Source organism: Gallus gallus, chromosome 3, assembly GCF_016699485.2.
Source record: "Gallus gallus isolate bGalGal1 chromosome 3, bGalGal1.mat.broiler.GRCg7b, whole genome shotgun sequence".
NCBI classification, from domain to species: Eukaryota; Metazoa; Chordata; class Aves; order Galliformes; family Phasianidae; genus Gallus; species Gallus gallus.
In genome coordinates, this window is record NC_052534.1 from 7,715,737 (window position 1) to 7,736,006 (window position 20,270).

General features: G+C 42.3%; 1 protein-coding gene and 1 long non-coding RNA gene across 8 annotated transcripts in view; one reads left to right on the plus strand and one right to left on the minus strand.

Annotated features, from left to right (window-relative positions):
- FSHR (follicle stimulating hormone receptor) overlaps positions 1-2,570 on the plus strand; it is a 210,601-nt gene extending 208,031 nt beyond the window's left edge. For 3 of the 4 annotated variants that reach the window (XM_025148544.2, XM_040696843.2, XM_040696841.2), the window contains one exon: positions 32-2,233. In XM_025148544.2, the coding sequence (XP_025004312.1) occupies positions 32-1,259 (1,228 nt within the window). In that variant the 3' untranslated portion in view covers positions 1,260-2,233. Of the gene's footprint in view, positions 1-31 lie in introns of all 4 variants that reach the window. The other variant, NM_205079.2, reaches the window with a different exon arrangement.
- Positions 1-20,270, minus strand: part of LOC107052021 — an 81,123-nt gene that overhangs the window by 6,923 nt on the left and 53,930 nt on the right. For all 4 annotated transcript variants that reach the window (XR_006938683.1, XR_005858163.2, XR_005858161.2 and 1 more), the window contains 4 exons: positions 13,171-13,227; positions 12,810-12,891; positions 10,019-10,118; positions 6,551-6,703 (listed from right to left, as the gene is read on the minus strand). This is a non-coding gene — a long non-coding RNA (uncharacterized LOC107052021). The remainder of the gene's footprint in view (positions 1-6,550; positions 6,704-10,018; positions 10,119-12,809; positions 12,892-13,170; positions 13,228-20,270) is intronic.

Below are 20,270 nucleotides of genomic sequence, written 5' to 3' on the forward strand. Positions count from 1 at the left end.
CAACTCTGCTTTTATTTTTTAATAATTTCAGCACAGAATTTTACCCAATATGTAGCATGTCTCCGGCAAAGCAAGACCTTGGTGAGCAGACTGGCAAAAGGAAACACAGACGATCTGCAGCTGAAGATTATATTTCCCATTATGGCATGCGTTTTGGCCCTGCAGAGAACGAGTTTGACTATGGCTTGTGCAACGAAGTCGTTGATTTTGTTTGCTCACCCAAACCTGATGCCTTCAATCCGTGTGAAGATATCATGGGATACAACGTGCTGAGAGTTCTGATATGGTTTATCAACATTTTAGCTATCACTGGGAACACCACCGTCCTCATTATTTTAATAAGCAGTCAATACAAACTCACTGTACCTCGTTTTCTAATGTGCAATCTTGCATTTGCAGATCTCTGTATAGGTATCTATCTGTTGTTTATTGCATCAGTAGATATCCAGACCAAAAGCCGGTATTACAACTATGCCATAGACTGGCAAACCGGGGCAGGATGCAATGCTGCAGGATTTTTTACTGTTTTTGCAAGTGAACTCTCAGTCTACACACTGACTGTGATAACTCTGGAAAGGTGGCATACCATTACCTATGCCATGCAACTCAACCGCAAGGTTCGACTTCGGCATGCTGTGATCATAATGGTTTTTGGCTGGATGTTTGCTTTCACGGTGGCACTTCTTCCCATATTTGGCATCAGCAGCTACATGAAGGTCAGCATCTGTTTGCCTATGCACATAGAAACACCGTTTTCTCAGGCTTATGTTATATTTCTTTTAGTGTTGAATGTACTTGCCTTTGTGATCATCTGCATCTGCTACATCTGCATCTACTTTACTGTTAGAAACCCCAATGTTATCTCTTCAAACAGCGACACCAAAATTGCCAAGCGCATGGCTATATTGATCTTCACAGACTTCCTCTGCATGGCACCAATATCTTTTTTTGCAATATCAGCTTCTCTCAGGGTTCCTCTCATCACAGTGTCCAAATCCAAGATCCTTCTGGTTTTGTTTTACCCTATTAATTCCTGTGCTAACCCTTTCCTCTATGCCATTTTCACAAAGACTTTTCGCAGGGATTTCTTCATTCTGTTGAGCAAGTTTGGTTGCTGTGAAATGCAAGCCCAGATTTACAGAACAGAGACTTCCTCATCTGCTCATAATTTCCACACAAGAAATGGCCATTACCCTACTGCATCAAAAAACAGTGATGGGACTATTTATTCACTGGTTCCTCTGAATCACTTGAACTGAAATGCTTGCATGAATTTGTGTCTGAGGCAGTGTGATAATCACTTTCAACTATTTGAATAATGACTTCAACATAGCATGCAAACTTATTTTTTATGAGAAAACATTTCTATTTCCACTTTGCTTTTTTGCTCATCCTCCGAGATGGCACATCATCTTCATTCGTTCTTGAAGGACAAAGAATGAAACTGCAGTATAGGTCAAAGTGTCCTTGTAGAATTCTGCCCAGAAATAAACGAGCTTATAAATGCATATCTCCTGCTATACAGGCAGAGATTCCCCTCAGTCTAGGAAGACGCTTATGAGAACGAAGTAATGGTTATATGTGGTCAAAAAAGGGAGGGAAAAAAAATATATATATTTTTGTTGTCCGTGAAATGTGTTGGAATAATGATAAATAACTAGTTCTTTTCATTAACCATACCTTCTGAGGTTACAGGTGACAGAAGCCCAGTTTAATACCCTGCTAGGACTGTGTTGATCAAGATAGGTAGGCCCAAAGGATCAGATTTCATATGAATTTCTAACAGTTTTGTTTAACTTAAGTTTTGTTTCTAAGATGAGAGAGGAAGAAGAAGAGCAGAAGGAATCCTTCATAATAATCATTTCTCAATTTGGTTTAATAAAGCTGGGTTAAAATTGCTTTTTGCAGGGCTGGATCCCTTGAGCATGGCAAGGTGAGCCAATGGGTATTCTTCGAGCATTGTAGGCCTGTACCAGCCCCTTCACGGGACACTGGTCCTTGTATAGCTGCTTTCAAGGTAGCTGTTTTTGGTTGTTTTTTTTATTATTTATTTTAATTGAAAAAAGCAGTGTAAGAATAGTATGCAAGATGCATTTCATTCATGCCTGCAATGCCCAGAAAGCCTGCTGGTTTCTTCTCAGCACTGAACAATGTGTTTTATGTGTGTAATCTTTAAACTGTTTTGCATTTTCCATTCTGAAATTCATTTTAATAAAACCAATATCAAAACAAAGTGCCTTGAGAACAACTGTACGGTCAGAGATATGCTGATGAAGTAAGCAATTAATGTTACTGCTTATCTGGAGAGTTCCATTTATGCAGCGCAGCCTCCACAACTGGGTCACTGTGACCTATGAATGAGACTTTCCTGATGAAAGCCTCCACATTGAAAAAACCTGCAGTTTGAGAGTTAAGGAAGCACAGAAAGGTATGCATGTCTGAAACTTCTTAAATAGATATCTTTGCAGCATTGACATGTCTTTGTTTTAACAAATCTTTTCCATTAATTCTCATTTCCTATGTAGTAAGACATAAACTACTGACATATGTATTAAATGACTAAAACTCAAGTTCTGTATTAAAACTATTTAATATATAGAAATTACTCTTCTCTGATGAGACAATCTTCTGTTTCCCCTTCTGACAGCCAAGGCTTGGAATCTCTGATAATGGCACAACAAGTGCCAGTCAACTATAAGCTCAGTCTTCTGTTCAGATAAAAAAGCATGCATGCAAGAGATGAGCCACGAATAGCAAGGAAACAGTCTTTGTTTTCTCTGCCACAAAGGAAAGCCTTGTAGTTATTCTAACTTGGAGCCCACTGTCAGCTTGCACCACAGACCATCTGATAACTGACAATATTGTAATGTCTTCTGGTTTTCCTCTCTACCCTTCAAGGATTTGGGATGGCACTGTCCACCCAGAAAGAGCTGCTGCTTTGGGCATAAAAGATAAGAAGGAATGCAAATGCTGAATAAACAGAAGGACAATGACATGTTGGAGACCACTTGGATCACGAGCTGAGCACAAGCTCATTATGAGCACCAGGATAACGTTTAACTGTTTGAATGGACTGAGCACAGGGTCCAAAATTGCAAGTAGGCCAACTGCAGGGTGGAGAGGGTATTTCATAGAAAACTGAAGAACTACATAAACATATCTTTTCTATTATACTTTTTTATTCTTCTCTGTTTTTACTAGATTTACATTTCATGTGAGTGATTGCTTGATTAGTCTCAGACTCTGAAAGCAATCCCAGATGCCGCTCTGCTGGTGCATCTCTGCCTTACATGACCCTTGTATTTCTGTCTCCACCAACCCCAGAAAATGCCCAGTTATAGAAGTATGTCTGCCTTTGCTCTCGTAGTGCCACTATCAGAATGACATAGATTGTGCTGAAAGTGAATTTGCTGCCTTTGAGGACACCATAAACTTCTTCATCTGCCTGATAAACGCATCACTCCTTCAGGCATGTACCTCGAGAGGAGCCGCTACCCGACCTCCCCAGGAAGCTCATATCTGGAGTTGTGATGGCTAGTGAGAAATGGGGTCACTACCTTGATAGACTAAAGGTCACAGCATGAACATTGCCACCACAGGTAAAAGTAATGGGAGCAGCTGGTCAAAAGCATCAATAAAAGCAAAAATCTGACTCGGTAGAGAAAATGAGCTGTGAGCCATTTTCTTTTCAGCAGATATGCCAACCAGGGTTTGCTCATTAGAAGGCAGTCTACATTTGAGCTTGTTAGGAATGGAGGATGAGGCTTTGCATCCGATTTAGCAAGCCTGCGAATCATCTGACCACATTTCTTTCCTGTAGATCCCCTCCTAATCATTCCACTGAGGACACAGCGGATAATCTTACATTTAATTTATGCAGCTTTGTTGTTGAGAAGAGTTGTTAATGCAAAATGATTTATCCTTGGGGAATAATCTGACCACCTCTCCCCCTCCTGGAAAGAAAGAACAGAAAAGGAAGGTGCATCCAGTTCAAATGGTCAGGTAACCACAGGCAAACCTCCTCATATGTTTGCATTCTTAATTTGAGCACGTGCAATCTCCCATTTCATACTGCAAACGTGAATTGCATGCAAACTCTTCTTCAGGGCGAGCTGTTAGTCAAAGTTAGCTGCAGACACCTATTTGAAAATGTGGGCCTTGTTTCTTTAAAATATTCATGCACAGGAGCAGGATTTTACAGCTGTCATTTGGATAATTAAACTCTTCATTAACAGTTGTTCTGAAACCAGTAGGTGACCTTTAATTAGGGATGAAAGTACTCAGGAATGGATTTCAAGCATTAAAAAAATGCAGAGAACTCCCTCTCTTCCCTCATCTGTTGAAAACCTTTTGTAAAGCATCAGTTTTCCAAGAGAAATAATGCTGGGTGAGACCAACGTGTTTCCAAGTCTAATACAACAGATGAGTGCTTCGCTTAGCTTTACTGTAACTAAAATTTGTAATTATTTCTCTGTCTCTTGCATCTTTTGCCATATGTCACCTGGACCTTTGCTACCTCAACCTCGACACCAGCATACAGATGTATCCACACCAAAAAAAGAGTCAGGAAAATTAGCAAGGACACAATGAGAGCAGTGCACAGATCAGAATGCGCTGTATTTGTGGGTGGGTGGAAGACTGAAGGGCAGTATGTAAGCAGCCTTTCTGTTGAGTCTTCCTAACATCCAGTGCTAAAATCCTGCACTAATGGGGCCATTCTGGATGAATGCAGCTCCCAGGCAACAAACAATAGGAATGCACGTGGGAAAATCTTATGGAGTGAGAAATCTAAAATGAAGTTCCAGTCAGGAGTTGGTCATCCAACACTGCGGAGATTCATTAGGGCTCCTCGGTAGAATGAGGGGTGGTCACAGCATTGTGGGTATAATTAGAGATCTATTATTACATAAAGAAGAAAATAACAATCACCATATCTTAACTACAGTTTCTAGTACTTAGCTCATAGTAGCACAGGATTGCTGGGATTCGGATTTACACATACTTCTCAGGTCACCTCAGCAGACCCTCTGCAGATCAGGTCAAATTCTTACCAAACAGCACACGACGCAGCCATAACCCAGGCTCAGGCTCTATGTAAAGAACATGAGTCACTCGCTCAGTGCTCAGAGGAAGAAGATGGCAGTGGAGCCATCCCCGGACACTAGGGATCATGGGGTTTGCCATGTAAGTGTAATATATAAATATTTTGTATGTGCTGACTCTGGGAAAAGGAGAGCAGTTGCGTTAGGTGCCATCCAGGCTACATACAGCACCATCACCAGTCTCCTTTGCTTTGCAATTCAGTATACTTCTAGTGAGTTACAAAGGTCTGATTAACTTTAATTCTTCCAGCTGCTTCTTTTCTTGCCCAAGCTGTATGGGCAAGCATGTGGCCCTGAACATCTGCCTCAGCTTTCCCCCATCTGTGTTCTTCCCAGGATGGTGGTTCATGCTGTCTGTGCCCAAAAATGCTCTGTTTTTACCTGCCATCCTCTATTAGCAGAATACCTGCTCCTCAGAAGTACTGCTTCAGAAATCAGCAGCAAGAAGTTCAAAAGACTGCTCATTGTTCACTCTGCACGGAGTGAACTTGTCTTTTTATGTTGCTTTCCAGTTTCTCTTTGCTATTTTAGCTATTTTTTGAGTGATTGCTGTGAGGATAACTAACCCTCGCCCAAGCTTCAAATGTTCTGCTTTGAAGGAGTCTCTGTTAGAGGCAGCCGACATCAATAAATCAGGGTGAAACACACAGACTCCCCTCCCTGCCTGCTGCAGATTCCCTGGACTTTGTTGGAAAAAAAAAAAAAATCTGATTTTCCACAGGTGATTCAGAGTTTTCTTTCCCTCCTGCCACAGATGTCTTGGCAGCAGGAGGCATTCCCTGGTGAAAAGCTGGAGAAAGTGGGGCCATCAAATATTAAAAAAGTAAAGCCAAACTAGGGCAGCTTTCAAAGGGCCTCCATATTCTCCAAGCACTGCCTGATGCCACTTCAAGGGAAGGCCCAAAGCCTTTCTTTTTTCTCTCTCTTTTTTAAATTTCCTGGACCAAAATTGGCACTAAAACATGATTCAGCCTACCTTGGTGTCTCTACCTATGTCCTGTTGCATAATGCAGTACCAAAATTTCAAGTTAGCACAGGTACCAGAAAGAGTATTTATATTACCTGCACTAGCATCCTATGTTCCTCAGCAGAGCCAACTTGCCTAGATTTAGCAAAAATTGAGTTGAGCTAGATGTCTTTCCCACAGGTATGGAGGCCATATCTCCATGGCACTGCATTTTTTGCCATATTGACTTCACCAAGATTTGTTTTATATCCAGCAACTCCGGTTTCTCCTATTACCCAACACTGCCTTTCACCAGGACCACACATTCTCTCCCTTCAGCAGCTGCTGCTACCCACATCACTGCTTCCAGCATCAGTTTTCCTTCCTCCCATAGACAGTGTTACCTTTTCATGTGTTTACACTGGAATCACAACACTCGTTAGTCATTAAAAAAAAAAAAATCCAATGCGTTGGTACTCCTTTCACATAAAGGTGTGCTCACCTCTTCGAAATGCTCTGTCTACAGAATGTTCTTCCATTCATTTAACACCATCATGACTACCACTCAGCTTCAGTGCCGGCGTTTCAGCATGCAATTCCTGAAGGCACCAGCTCAGCAGTGTTTTTGGACTTGGTTCCACTGTCGCTTGTGCACCTGTGCCAATTAGACAAGGGTCATTACTCTTGGTTCTTCAGAAATGATTGTTGACTGCCCTGACTGCAGGCGCTAGTCCTGCTATGGTGTTCAGCCATGCAAGCAGAAGAGATCTGCTTTTATCCAGGAGAAAAGTCATTCAAAAGTTAAGTGAAAGTAGGGAGAAAACAGACAACCTGAGTTCACAGCAGCCACATCATTACTCAAAGACCTCACAGAGCAATGGAAGGGCTGCCAAATTGTCAATTAAGTACTTACAATTTGGCAGAGCTCTACTTGTTGCTGTAGGTAAAACATTTTTTCCCTTGGATACCCTTACTGCATGCATCACGTAGCATCACAGGGCAGTTTTCACCACTGCGAAGTTGTGTCCCAGATCTCATGCTGTCAGCACTGCCTTCTTTTAGCGCTGTGGAACATCTTTTGTGAAACTAGCATGCACCTCTGACCACAAAGTAAAGTAAAGGGCTAACAGTTAGTCATGTAACTAACTAGGCAGCTAGACAGGTCTAATTTAATTTCTTGAAAATCACTTTTGAGGAATCCTTTGGCTAGCTCTCTCTTTAGGACTAATTCATTAAGAAATATCTTGTTTTTCTTCTGCCAAGGTTCCCATATGAGTCATAGCTTAATTGGATACTTAGTTACCTTCTTCGCAATTAAAGATCCCATAGCACGTTTTCACTAGGTGACAGACAACATCAGTGCTCTACCTGGTGTCCTCTTGCCTAGCAGGCACTGGTGGTGATACTTCAGGCTGTGAGTGAGCTGAGGCTGTTTGCACAACACATGCTTCCTTTGCTCATAGTGTTACTGCAGCCTCCACACTTTCCTAAATCTTGCAAAGCTCCAGTTAACCATTGCGTGTAGGCAATAACTACATACTTACATAAGTAGGCAGAGATCTTCAGAGAACCCTAAATAACCAGTAGTACCTAGGTAAAGCACTCATGGATGTGGACACCTCTTTTGAAGACAAAACTTTATCACCCCTTTAGTCTCAGTAAGCTGTTTGAGGGAATGGGTTATGGCTTAGCGTGAGATAAAATGACAATCTGCCCTATATTATGTAATATTTATGCAAAGAATGTCCCCAGAATCTCCCTCCTTATCTTCATGGTTTCTCCTCACAACTCAAAAGACCACAAGAATAGCACAGCCACTGGCAGAGCAAGAACAACAAATGGGACAGACAGACAGCATCAGGGAAAAAAAGATGTGGCAAAGCACTCAAGAGAAGCTTTTATTGTGTATCGGTAGCAGAACAATTGTTTTAATCTTAAGGCTGCACCAGAAACCAAGATGGCATTCGGGCAAGATCTTCCATGTCCTGTGCTCTGCAGCAAGACAATGACTGCAGTCAGAGGAGAGAGTCCTGGGAGGATTTCAAAGGCTTCTTCCCTTTTAGAATGTCAGCAAAATGAAGAAATGATATTGAGGAAGAAGGGAGGCAGAGATGGGGAAAATGAAATTTCTCTCACTTAAAAATAAGACTACACAAATAATTCTTATGAGGCAGTGAAAAGAATTGCACTGAAGAGGCTCATAAAAACACAATGTCTAATTTTTCTAAGCTGGGTGTCCTGCAAGCAATGGTCTGCACTCAGACTAATATTCATCCCTGCTCAGAGTACCAGCACAAGAGCCATTTCCAAAATAAATGACCTTTAAGCAGGGCTGACATGATGTGTAAGTTCTGTGCCAGCCCTCTGCACTGCAGCAAATTGCACATCGAGAAGGTACCATTTGCCTTTTGTCTATGAAAAATGGCTCACGTCCACCACCACCCCTAGCCATTCCTACCACACATGTGTTTGCAAGTAATTTTGACTAGGAGGCACAAGAAGGAGACATCCAGGCTACAGGAGCATCTGAACTCCTCTCTGCTCTAACTGCATGGAAAATAACAGAAAGAAGAAAGCCTGGGCAAAGGGATGGTGTTACAGGTCTAAGCCTTTCCAAACCACCACCCTCTCCTCTGCAGACAGTGGCTGAAGACCACAGAAGCTGCTGTCCTCCAACAGCCAAGCAGCTGGGTTGAGCATTGCTTCTGAAAAAGGATTTGTTTGTATCATAGAACAGGCAGCCCAGAGCCACATCCAGACGTGCCTTGAAGTATCCTTACCTATAAGCAAACCCTACTAAGCTCTTCTGCTGAATTACAGTTGAATTTCCTCCTGCACACACACACACACAAAGTTTCATCACCGAGCACCACTTTTACCACAAGTCTCTCACTGTCTCATCATCTCCTTACAAGCTTTGTCTTCATCTTTCACTTCACTCATGAAAATGATCTGTTCTAAACCAAAGGGTAGATAATAGCAAGACAAGGGGAAATGGTTTTAAGTTGAAGGAGGGAAGATTTAGGTTGGATATCAGGGGGAAGTTCTTTACCAGAAGAGTGGTGAGGTGCTGGAACAGGCTGCTCAGAGAGGTTGTGGATGCCCCGTCCCTGGAGGTGTTCAAGGCCAGGTTGGATGGGGCTCTGGGCAGCCTGATTTAGTACTGAATGTGGAGGTTGGTGGCCCTGCATGCAGCAGGGGGGTTGGACCTTTATGATCCTTGAGGTCCCTTCCAACATGGGCCATTCTGAGATTCTGTGATGCTATGAAATCCCTCCAAACACCAAAAAGTCTGTCTGGAACAAGCAGCCCTGCCGTGTATGGCAGTCATGCTTGAGTCCCATTCCTTTTTGCTCCCTGGGCAATGAAGTCCATAATCAGCAAACACAGCTGTGCCTGCAGTCAGACTTGAGCCACTCCTTCAGTTCTCAGAGCTGCACATCCTGACAAACTTAGACGTGTAAACACAATGCACGCTTTCCCCAGGCAGCACGTTAGACACAGCAAAATGAGATCGAGTCCTCAGTAGCTTTGCAAAATTGTTTTTGATCATATGCTGTGCGAGTAATTTACAGAGAAAAGCACAGGATAGAAGTGAGCAGATGTTGTCCCACCAACTGGGCAGGCACGGAAAGAAGAGGTGGTAGGAGCAGCTTGGAAGAGGGCTGACTGCATCCTGCATAGTCTCTGCCCTCCCCTCCACCTCACAGAGCCTCCTTCATTCGACTGCAATATTTCCCAGGAGGTTTGATGCAAATGTATAATATGATAAGCAAGGGAGCAAGAGGGAAGCTGGGGAAATAAACATGTTTAGCAGCTCATGCTTTGGCACTGCATTCTTTGTGCTACTTATTCACTAACAAGACACAGAAATATGGCGGTGCTTAAACAGTATCAACTACTCACATTGAGTGATAACCACACATGAGTCCAGCAAGTGGAGTGCTTTTCTGCTTGTGCCGTTTCCTACCTTTTTGCATCTCTTTGAACTGATGCTGTTACATCTCCCTCTTGCCTCTGCGCTTCTCCATAGCTGCTGTCTGCTACCGGCAGGGACTTGAGAGTAACGTCTGAAATAGAAACATACTGCAATCAAGAAAACTCTATTTAAAAACCAAGAATATCTATTTTTTCCTTTGATTTTTTTGTGTCTTTTTTTCCTTCAGAACATCCTTTGTAATCCTGAACATCACTGTGAAATGGATGTTGACAGTTCTCATTTACTTCAGAGAGGACTTCATCAAAGGAAATGTTGCAATGTTCTTCCCCTCCCCTCTACACGTATACTTCTTTCCCCCCTCCCCCTGCACACACACTGTGGTTTTCTTTCCCATTCCCTGGTCTGTTCTGTGTCTGCAAGCACAGACGAGGAGCACAGCTCTTGGATGGGAATGAGCTATGCTCCTCAAACACACACACACACAGCTTGTACAGAGGCCTGGGGGGCTCAGGGATTGGATGCTGTTCCCTAGGCTAAGGAAGAAGCTGAAAGCTGAGACAATTTGTTTGAGAAAACGAGAAGGCACAGATGGAGAAGCCTGAAAGCATCCATGTCCTGACTGGGGGTGAAGTTCTGCAGCCAAAGAACTCACCCTTCATAAGAGCCAGGTTTAGATAGCTTGAGATGGTCTGCTGTGAAGGAGAAAGGTGGTGAGTGATGCTAGCAATTCTAACAACTGATTGTCACATTATTTACATGACATCAGCTGGCATTCATCAGTTAACAAGAACAGTAGCACATTGAAGACTTGTTGCTTTTAAAGCCCTTCCAGGAAAGAAAACAAATCTAAAACACTGCTAAGCAGTCTCTGATAATAAAATCAGGCTGGATAGGCAATGTATGCCTCAATCAGTGCTCCACGCCCCACAAGGGACCTGGGTGCCCTGGCTGTCCCCGCTGCCTCCTGCAGCTGCCAGCATGGCCTGGTGGGCAGGAGGACGGCCTTGTGCAAGACACCTGTTTCACCCAGCACCAGTGTTTTCTGACCACCTGCTATTTTTGTATTTGTAAGCCTTCATTGTGGTTTCCTGGCCATTCCCTTGATTGCATTAATTTACAGTTGCATAGAAAATCCAATCTCGACCCATCTGTATCAATAATTCAGAAGCTTCCCTTTCCTCTGCAAGTAGCAAGCAGCTGTCCTGGATTTCTACTGCATCCAGTGCTTAGAATATGAATGTGGTGGCATCAGTTACTGCTGCAGTTCAGTAGCAGTTACTGTCATATCTTTCAGCATTGTTTATAATTTGATTGCTATTCTTTCTAGACTCAGCCCATGCATCTTCCAGGAATGGATATCACGCTCACTTCTTGGAGAGGCTCTGAAGGCAGCAGTAAGTATTCCCTCCTCCCTTCTCGCATCCAACAAGCTTTCTTCTGGACAGCTTGGTTAACCCTTTCTGTAGCTATGACAAAGCTGAAGGAACTGTTACCCTCTTCCACTGCACCGGGAGCACTCAATCACCACTACACCTCCTGAACATCCCTGAGCAGGCTCAGGCCAGGCACATCTCAGAGGAATTCATTGTGTTGTGCATTCATGACAGTCACTTTATACTAGCAAAACAATACAAATACTAATGAATTCTAGGCTTGTTTTGAGGCAATAAAATAGGCTTTCACGTTGGAGGCTCAGAGAAGCCTGTGCAGCAGGAACTGGCTGCAGTTTCTAAGTGTCTGAAAACTTTTGAAACCAGACTTTTAGCCAACGGGAATACAACAAAGCTTGTGACCAGGAGAGCTGGAGTACAAAGTGACAGGCATGCCCCAAGGCTGCATACCGCTTTTGAGACAATCTGTGCACGAACAACAGAGGTGCCCTGTCCTGCTATGGGAATCCCTGAAGAGGTGAAGGAGTAGCACCCCAAAGGGCATACCCACATTCCTGGAAGCACCAAGGTGCATGGGCAGCCCAACCATGCTTTCATCTATGGGAAACCTGCCAGTGACAGCAATTAAAGTGTTTCAAGTTGCCAAGCATCAAGGGAAATCCTGCCTTGTGAGCCCTTCCTATTGCACAGAGGGATGAAGAGATTTCCAGCCCATGTCTCTTGCACTCATGTCATCACGGAAGGGACCCCCGTCCTCCTTCACCCTCCAGCAAAGTCCAAAACTCCCCAGAGAAGTGGACACGGTGCAGCGGATAAAGCTCCTTTCTGATGCAGTTTTCAGCTTAGAAGAGTCATAAATGGAGGCAGTTTCACCTGAATCAGCCCCCAGGGAGCGGGCATGCTGCCTTAGGCATGGCCCTGCCTTTGGCTGCTTCCCCAGCCCAAGGTCATCCCCAGCCCTCCTCCATGGAGCTGCTCTGTCTGAAAAATGAGTGCCTACAAGAGTGGTATGGCAGAGCACTCCCACACACAGCTGCAGAGGGAGTTATTTAACAGCACAGTTGTTATTGAAGCACAGACTGTAGAGCCTGTTCTCTTCCTACAGTATAAAAGGCAGTATTACATCACGCCTGAGCTGAGAAACACTCCTCCCTTAAGGACAGTGTAGAGAGGTTATCTCAGAAAACATGACAAAAATGCAAGGGTGCTGGCAGGTGGGCACAGACAAGGCCAGATCCTTCCACTCCTTGTTGGTGACCTTGCTTGTGTTGTTCCTTGGCTCCCTGCCCATGGGACGTTACTCCCTGGGGAGAGGAGAGGATGGGGGTTTGTGGTTCCCCATTTCTTCTGCTGTCCATGAAGCAATGACAGAAATACCCATAAGAGTTCAGCATGATGTATTGTATGATATGATGCATATTGTATCTCACCTGAGACGTTAAAGCCCTAAGGTGCAAAATGTCTCCTGGGAGCCTAAGAAGAGCCAAAGACCACGAGGCATGTCAACAGCATCTGTAAGGCACACAGAAAACAGGAACTATAATCAGTCCAGGCCAGATCACCAATCACAACCAAGGTTGTAGTTTCTCCCATGCTATGTGAAAGATCCCCAGATTTCATTTCTGCTCTCTGCGCTGGTGATGGTGACAAGAGTCAGGATACATTTAATACCAGGTGAAAAGTTTAAGACAGTGCTGCACACACGAGTGAACCCTTACAGGAGTCTGACAGGGAAGATCTGCTTGCAGCAAAAAGGCAGACATTCAGCTTGATATCTTTCCTGTCACCTACCACTGCAAATACGTCACTCTGTTGCTCTCTCTCCTCCTTCTCAGATAAGTATTTCACCTAGAAGAAAAAAAAAAAAAAATAAAGAAAAATAAATTTGTTTTCAGCCCTATAATAAATGCGCTTCTTTTACTACAGGATTGATCTCTTGGTGCATTGGTAAAAATGTACAGTCTACTTTCAGTATTTTTGTCACGCATTTCCACATTTTTCCATTTGGGGGACAAATTATATCAATAAAAATCCAATTTGCTCTGCTGTATTTAGGGAACAACTCCTGTACGAGAGCTGGTTCTCTGAGGTTCTCAGTTTCTCCTACAAAATGCTCTGCAGCTTAACATCCTTCTTGGGAAGAACGTCCTCAGAGTTGCCTGGGGGAGGATCAAGAATAAAGCATTTTCCAAATAGCTTTGGACAAAAATTGATGTCCCATTAAACACAGGAAGTTGAGAAGGGCAGCGGCGGCGGTGCTCAATGAAGATCTACTTTCAGTTGATTTAATGATATCAGATCCTGTCTGGTGATTATATTGAGCAAGTGGTATTAAATCTTTAATAAGAAAATAACTTTGAAATTTAAAAAAAATAGAGGTAAAACATATCTAAATCATTATCACCATTACCTAGTAAAACATCCAGAATTTAGGTATCGTACACTGGCATAGCATAGCCACTTTTGTTTATAAGGGTAAAAAGAGATGAATTACTTGAAAAAATTGAGAACGGACTGAAAATTAAAACAGCAGCAAAGCCATCACAAAATAAAACCTCAAATTCCATTTTTGGAGCAGTTGTTGGAAAGGTTGCCACATTTGTGTGAAATCACATGGAGGAAACGTACGCAAACATTCTGCTCAGCACAAACCCCAAACACCCACCACAGTGCTAGGTTAACTACAACAACACGTTCCAAAAGGCAGATACACTGCAAAGCAAATTGCACAACCCTTTAGCGTGCTTCGACACCCAGAAGGAGAAGGTGCCATCGAACGTTCCAAATATACCACGTCTACAACAATGAATCATAAGGTTGCGAGAAAAAAAATACGACCAGGTTGCCAGCAACAGTCAGATATTGCCACGGAAGGGAAAACTCAGTCGCCAAGGAAGAATGGGTTCTGTATGGGCTGGCTGCTTCCTAAAGAGATGGAGGTATTTCTAGAAAAAGCAGGCTGTAAGCAGATTTGCCCTGGAAAGTTCTTACTTCTCTGAAGCAGAGTTATTGAGCACACATGAGGAATGAACTTATTTTTTTGTAGAATAGGGAAATGCAAAATGAAATGAATGTAGTTCCCCGCCTTTCCCACAGTAGATCAGAGTCTCATTTCAATAGGAGTGCCTCGGTTTCATGAAATAACAAACAAAGGAAAATCTGCACAACAAAGCATGCTTTTTTTTCCCCCATAAGCTCCTAGCATATATGCTTTACTCTTCAGCATTTCCTTCCTCTGACATTTATTTTGTAAAAGTAATAAAGTCTTGAAACTGAAGGACATCCTACCTCACATCCTCTGTCACTAAAGCTTTCATGATATGTGTGATTTATCAGCTGAACACCTGGAGGATAATGCTAGCAACGTGGTCAGAGCATGGGGTCAATCCAATCTCCCCAACAGAACGAAACTACACGACTCATTGCCTAAATCTTGGTACAGATCCAGGCAAAACAATCCAGTTCTCCATTGGTTATGGACACGGCACTTCTCACGTTGCCAGAGGACTATTACTCCCCTCAGGGATAGCCCACGGCTCCCCAGCTGTTCTACTGTCTCAAGAATGAGGACAAAATCACTAACAGTGGCACACTGCAGTGAGAGCCATCCAGCTCCTGCCAGCACTGAACCACCCCCTGACTAATCTAAGCCTGATCGATTTGGAAAAAATCTTGTTCTTCTCTATCATCTGCTTGGTTGGAAGCATAAAGGAAAAATCAGACTCGTTTCTGTGTTTTAAATATGGTCACGCATCAAATGAGTGCTTTTTTTTTTTTTTTTAAGAACCTGAAGTGACCAGCCTGTCCCTATTGAAATAGGTGCACTGTGGCCTCATAGGTTGCATCAGCTGATTTTCCCTCCTGTTCATCTCATGTCCATTCCTAAAGGCAAGTTGAGGAATTCTGGTTTACAGATCTAAGTAGTGTTTGCAATTTAGCTCAGCAGAAGGCAAATAACCACAAGGAAATAAAGAATCTGAGCCATAAAAACATATGTGGCTGGGATTATTTCTCCTAACACCTCCCCCACTGGAGCCAGTGGGAACTGGCAGCCAGGTGAGCTTCATGTGACTTTTAAGGATGATGGAAAATAGTTCTCAGTGCTGGGTAGAAGGGAGCTACTGAATTTAATTCCTTCAAGCCAAAATCATAAAATTAGATAAATAAATAAATAAAGCAGAAATTATTCATCTTTGCTTCACAACAGAGAGAGAGAGAAAAAAAAAACAACACACAATTTCAAACTAAGACCAAAGTATGGTAAAACAGCTCATTAATGCTGGTAACTGAGCCTAACTCAGTGTGAAGAAGACAACTTTAAATGTGCGAATATTTCAACACATCTACATACGAAACAGTTGCCTATGGAAAGGACTAAATGCTCACCCAAGCCAGGATTGCAGCAAACCCCTTCTTTCCAGTCCATAACCAACCTGTATTCTCAGGAAGAGACATTCTGCCATTATCATGGAGGCAAAAGATAACACGTTAATGATGTATTTGCATACTGGGGACTGTTCTAGGATTCAAACTCCAGTGATACTGTATAATCACAGGAGGCTTGTGCTAAATATTGCAGTTATGTAAGGATATCAAGGCCAGGATAGATGTGGCTCTGGGCAGCCTGGTCTGGTGGTTGGCGACCCTGCACATAGCAGGGGGGTTGAAACTCCATGATCATTGTGGTCCTTTTCAACCCAGGCCATTCTATGATTCTATAATGTTTCTTTTAAAAGTGATCTTACTCTCAATTCATTTTGCTAATTCTTTTTGGGTTTTTTTTTTTTTTGGATAGCCTGGGATTCTTTTTTTCCTTCTTAATTTCACAACTGGTCCAAAAATCTTCAAGAAACTTGTTAAGAAACCTTTTTCTGGTAAGATCAGAATATGGGAAGTTTTACCTGAAAAAATAACATAAAACTTATTAGCTAGACAAAGGAAAAAATGTCATAAATTTGTGATAAAATGAATTACTTTGGATATAGCTCTCTGCTATGTAATCCAGGCCTACACTTTAGAGCAAAACGTAAGCTAGTTTTAAAGAAAAAATAGCACATCTTGTGGAAATTTAAGAAAAGGTAAGTTTTAAAAGGAAGTTCAAAAACATAACAGAACAGGATCTTGCATTTCAGGAATGAATAATAAACTCAAACATCGAGTTCGCTTCCATTCTTCAAAGCCGTATTTTTTCAGCATACTTATTGTCAGCATATTTTTCCTCTGCTCAGCTTGCTGCTAATTACCACTGGTGAGAAATTTCTGGAGCCACAGGAAAGGAAGAAGGTTAAAAAAAATTAAAAATTGCTGTCATCACTGTTATAAGCGCACAGCACAAATCACTAATGTTTCCAGTGGTCTCATGAGAGAAATAGGAGTTAGTTCTGTCTTACAGATGGCAAACATGGGCACAGATCCTTGAAATCACTTGATGCAGTCATGCAGAACACCTGAGGCTCTGCTCACCTTATCAAGTAGCACAGCTTTCTGGAAGAGTGGAGCTGTAGAGAAGACCACGTGAAGACCAGAGGTCTATAACATTTTGTGTGGTTTACAATACCCATGCAAGTAGCCCTTCCTATTTATTTACTTCAAGTCTGGACCCATAGAATCGTAGAATAGCTTGGGTTGGAAAGGACCTCGTGGATCATCAAGCTCCAACCCCCATGCTGCAGTTAGGGCCACCAACCTCCATATCTAATACTAGACCAGGCTGCCCAGGGTCCCATCCAGTGGAGCTCCATAGAGACGAACCCACATTAGCAAACAGAGTGCATTATGTGCACAGCTTTAATGTGCTCTAGAAAGTTCTTTGGGTCCAAGACTACTCCACAAGGGGAATAAAAACTCCAGTGAAGAGGAATTATAAGAAAATTGATGTTAAAACACACTCTGGCTGTGCTCTAAAATGCTAATTCAGGCTATGTTGCATGTACTGAGATAGCCCAGGTCTCTAAAATGCTAATTCTAGTCCCATTTATACCATCTTCTCACTTCAAACTAGAAAGAGGTGCATTGTGAGATGAACTGAGCATTTCAGAAGCAGTAGCCAAACCAGAAGCAGTCACTCAGTCAACTGTTACTACTGATTGCCTGATGATGGGGATTGTCCAAGTTCCATTCTTCAAAAGTACATTTTTCTTCATGCCATAATCATTATCAGGACTATTTATAAATGGATACGAAAGCTGCATGCCAAGGAAAAGAAGAATATCTTTTGATGGTGTGTTGCTTGAAAACGTGGGAAACTTTTTTCCAACTAAAACCTCACTTCTTGTAATACTGGAAATGTCTTCAACTATCCTTGGAGTCCTACCTTCCCTTATGGAAGCATTTACTACCACGTGCTATTGGGGCTAAGGAAGCAGTAAATGTAAGAGATGAAGGAGATGCTGCGACAGCAGTCATGACCTTGACTCTATGGTCTGTGGCAAGCTGAAGTGGAACCCACGATCCAAACAGTACTCAGCTCTGTCCAAAACCAGTCTGACAACAGATCTGTGATGAAGCGTGGGTTTGTGAAATCTAGTTACATCTGTACTTATATTTTTCTTTCACTGCTATATGACGTTCCTTCTAAAATAAACTTGCACAATTTGAAGACTAAGTCAGTGAGGAGTACCAACTATGGCTAACATCACAGTGTTATGATGACTGTGCAAAAGGGGCCCCCTTTTCTTTCAATTCCTCCCAGATTCTGCCAGTATCGAAGGATCGCCAAGTGCTTTGTGCACATGCATTATTCAAGACATGCACCTTTTAATGAGAAATTTTGCACAGAGAAAGCAGGCACTGGTAAGATATACAATGTAAACAATACGTGGAGAAGTTATCAGTATGTACATGGAGGTAATATTAGACAATAAAGGTGCTACCACAATTGATTGATATGCCTTAATAATGCCTTTCAATTTTCCTGAGGAAGGAAGAAAAAAATGGAACTGAGACTCTCCTGCGTAAAGGATGGTATTTTGTAAGTTCATATTTCTTTACAGTCACTTTCTAGGAAAGGACTTTGCAATGAGTATAATCTTCTCTTAAAGAACCCTTGCAGTGTGCTTCCCTTTACGAAATGGCATTAGCTGTTATTAAAATACATATTTATTCACATGGAATTGAAAACATTCTTATTTCATTAGGCTTCTACAAGTATATGGTAATAGTAAATGTATCGGGTCACTGCACTATCTGCATCATATTTATTTCCTTTTAGATTCTGCTTCCAAGCATAGGAATAGATTAGAGCAAAATATATTTTAATACAACGCAAAACACAAAGCACTTCAAAATAAAATCATTCCTTTCCATCTGCTTTCTTTATGAGTTTTGCCTAAGGGTCTGATTTCATAAAAGCTAGACAGGAGTTCAGCAGCTTGTGCTATCCAGAGACTTTAACAGTTGGGATGGAGATTGTAAAGGTGGTTCGAGATTTCCAAGCTGAACGTTTGTGTTCATAGGAAAGAACCACTTGCCCATAATGGCAAAGCTAAATTTGCACAGAATCTGTACAGAAGGAAGAAAAAAGTGATGTGATTCTACCAGCATAAACAGCAATATAATGAGCTGCTTTGTCAGAAGAGCCCTGTCCTTCACTGTACAGACACCCCCAACCACCCTTAGACCTAAGCCTTCCTGCAGAGTCCCAGGAATTTCCTAAGCTTACTCACCTCTTTGGGCTGAAGCTGCTGCTTGTTTAAACCACTGTAACTTTTCTGACTTTCATTACTTGAAGACCATAGAGGGCAACACGTGACATCAGCCAAAAAACACCACCCAGAAAAAGCATCATCCAGCACCACCTGCAGCAAAGTCTCCTGCAAAGGTAACCAAGCATGGTGTGTACTTAACGGACACAGCGACCTCAACAGAAGCCTGGATAAGATGCCTACATAAGTGATTATCATGATTATTATAAGTGCATTAACGTATTTATGTCCATCCCGAATCTCTCTTCAATCTCTGTTCTTACTGCTACAGAGCTGGTTATTTCCAAGATCTACTCCACCACTAAGTAGACATATACAATTAACAGCTCACTCTTAGCCTTACTGCACTGGAAGCTACGTGCCAGTTAATGAAACACACTGTGCTTCATCTCTTGGTCATGCATTATGCACTCCTGGCAGTCTTCCCTCCAACATTACTGACGACTCCACCACCTTCCCCACTATCATAAGCTTTACAGAAGTTTATTATTTCAGTTCATTATAGCAAATAACGATTGCTAAATATCACTAAATTGGTAGCTGCTAAACTGCTAAACCAGTGCTGAAATACAATACTGAATGCAACAGGCATACCCTCTTCTGAATCACTATTTTCCATTCACAGTTGCATTCTGTAATTTAGCAGCTTAATTGGTATACAAACCACCTAGTAAGGGCCCACCACGGTATTTGCAGACTGCTAATCTTTTCATCAAGATGGCAGATTTCAATTGTTTTGCAGAAATCAAAATATATGGTGTTGACATTATTAAGCAGAGCAAAGAGATGTTTCATAAATCTACAGCAACGCTTCTGTTATTATTTCAATTCCTTACTTATGGATCCTTCCTTTTACATGATTTATCCTCCAGAGAGCCACGAGATTAATTGGCCTACAATTTGCTGGGTCATTCAATTTACCCTATCAAATAGTGGCACAATATTAGCTCTGGCATTCCTCGGCCCCCATGCTCTAAGAATTGTTAGAAATCAGCGCAAGCAGGTCATACATCTCCTCAGGCAATCCTTTCCATACTTCTGGATGCAGGAGCTGGAGTCCTGAGATTTAAAAGTGCTCAACTTCAATAGTTATTTAACATCCTCCCTAATTAACAACAGAAGACGAAGTGTTTGTTACCATGCTGAGACACAAAGCCATCATTCTGCTTCTTTTAGACCATAGGAAAG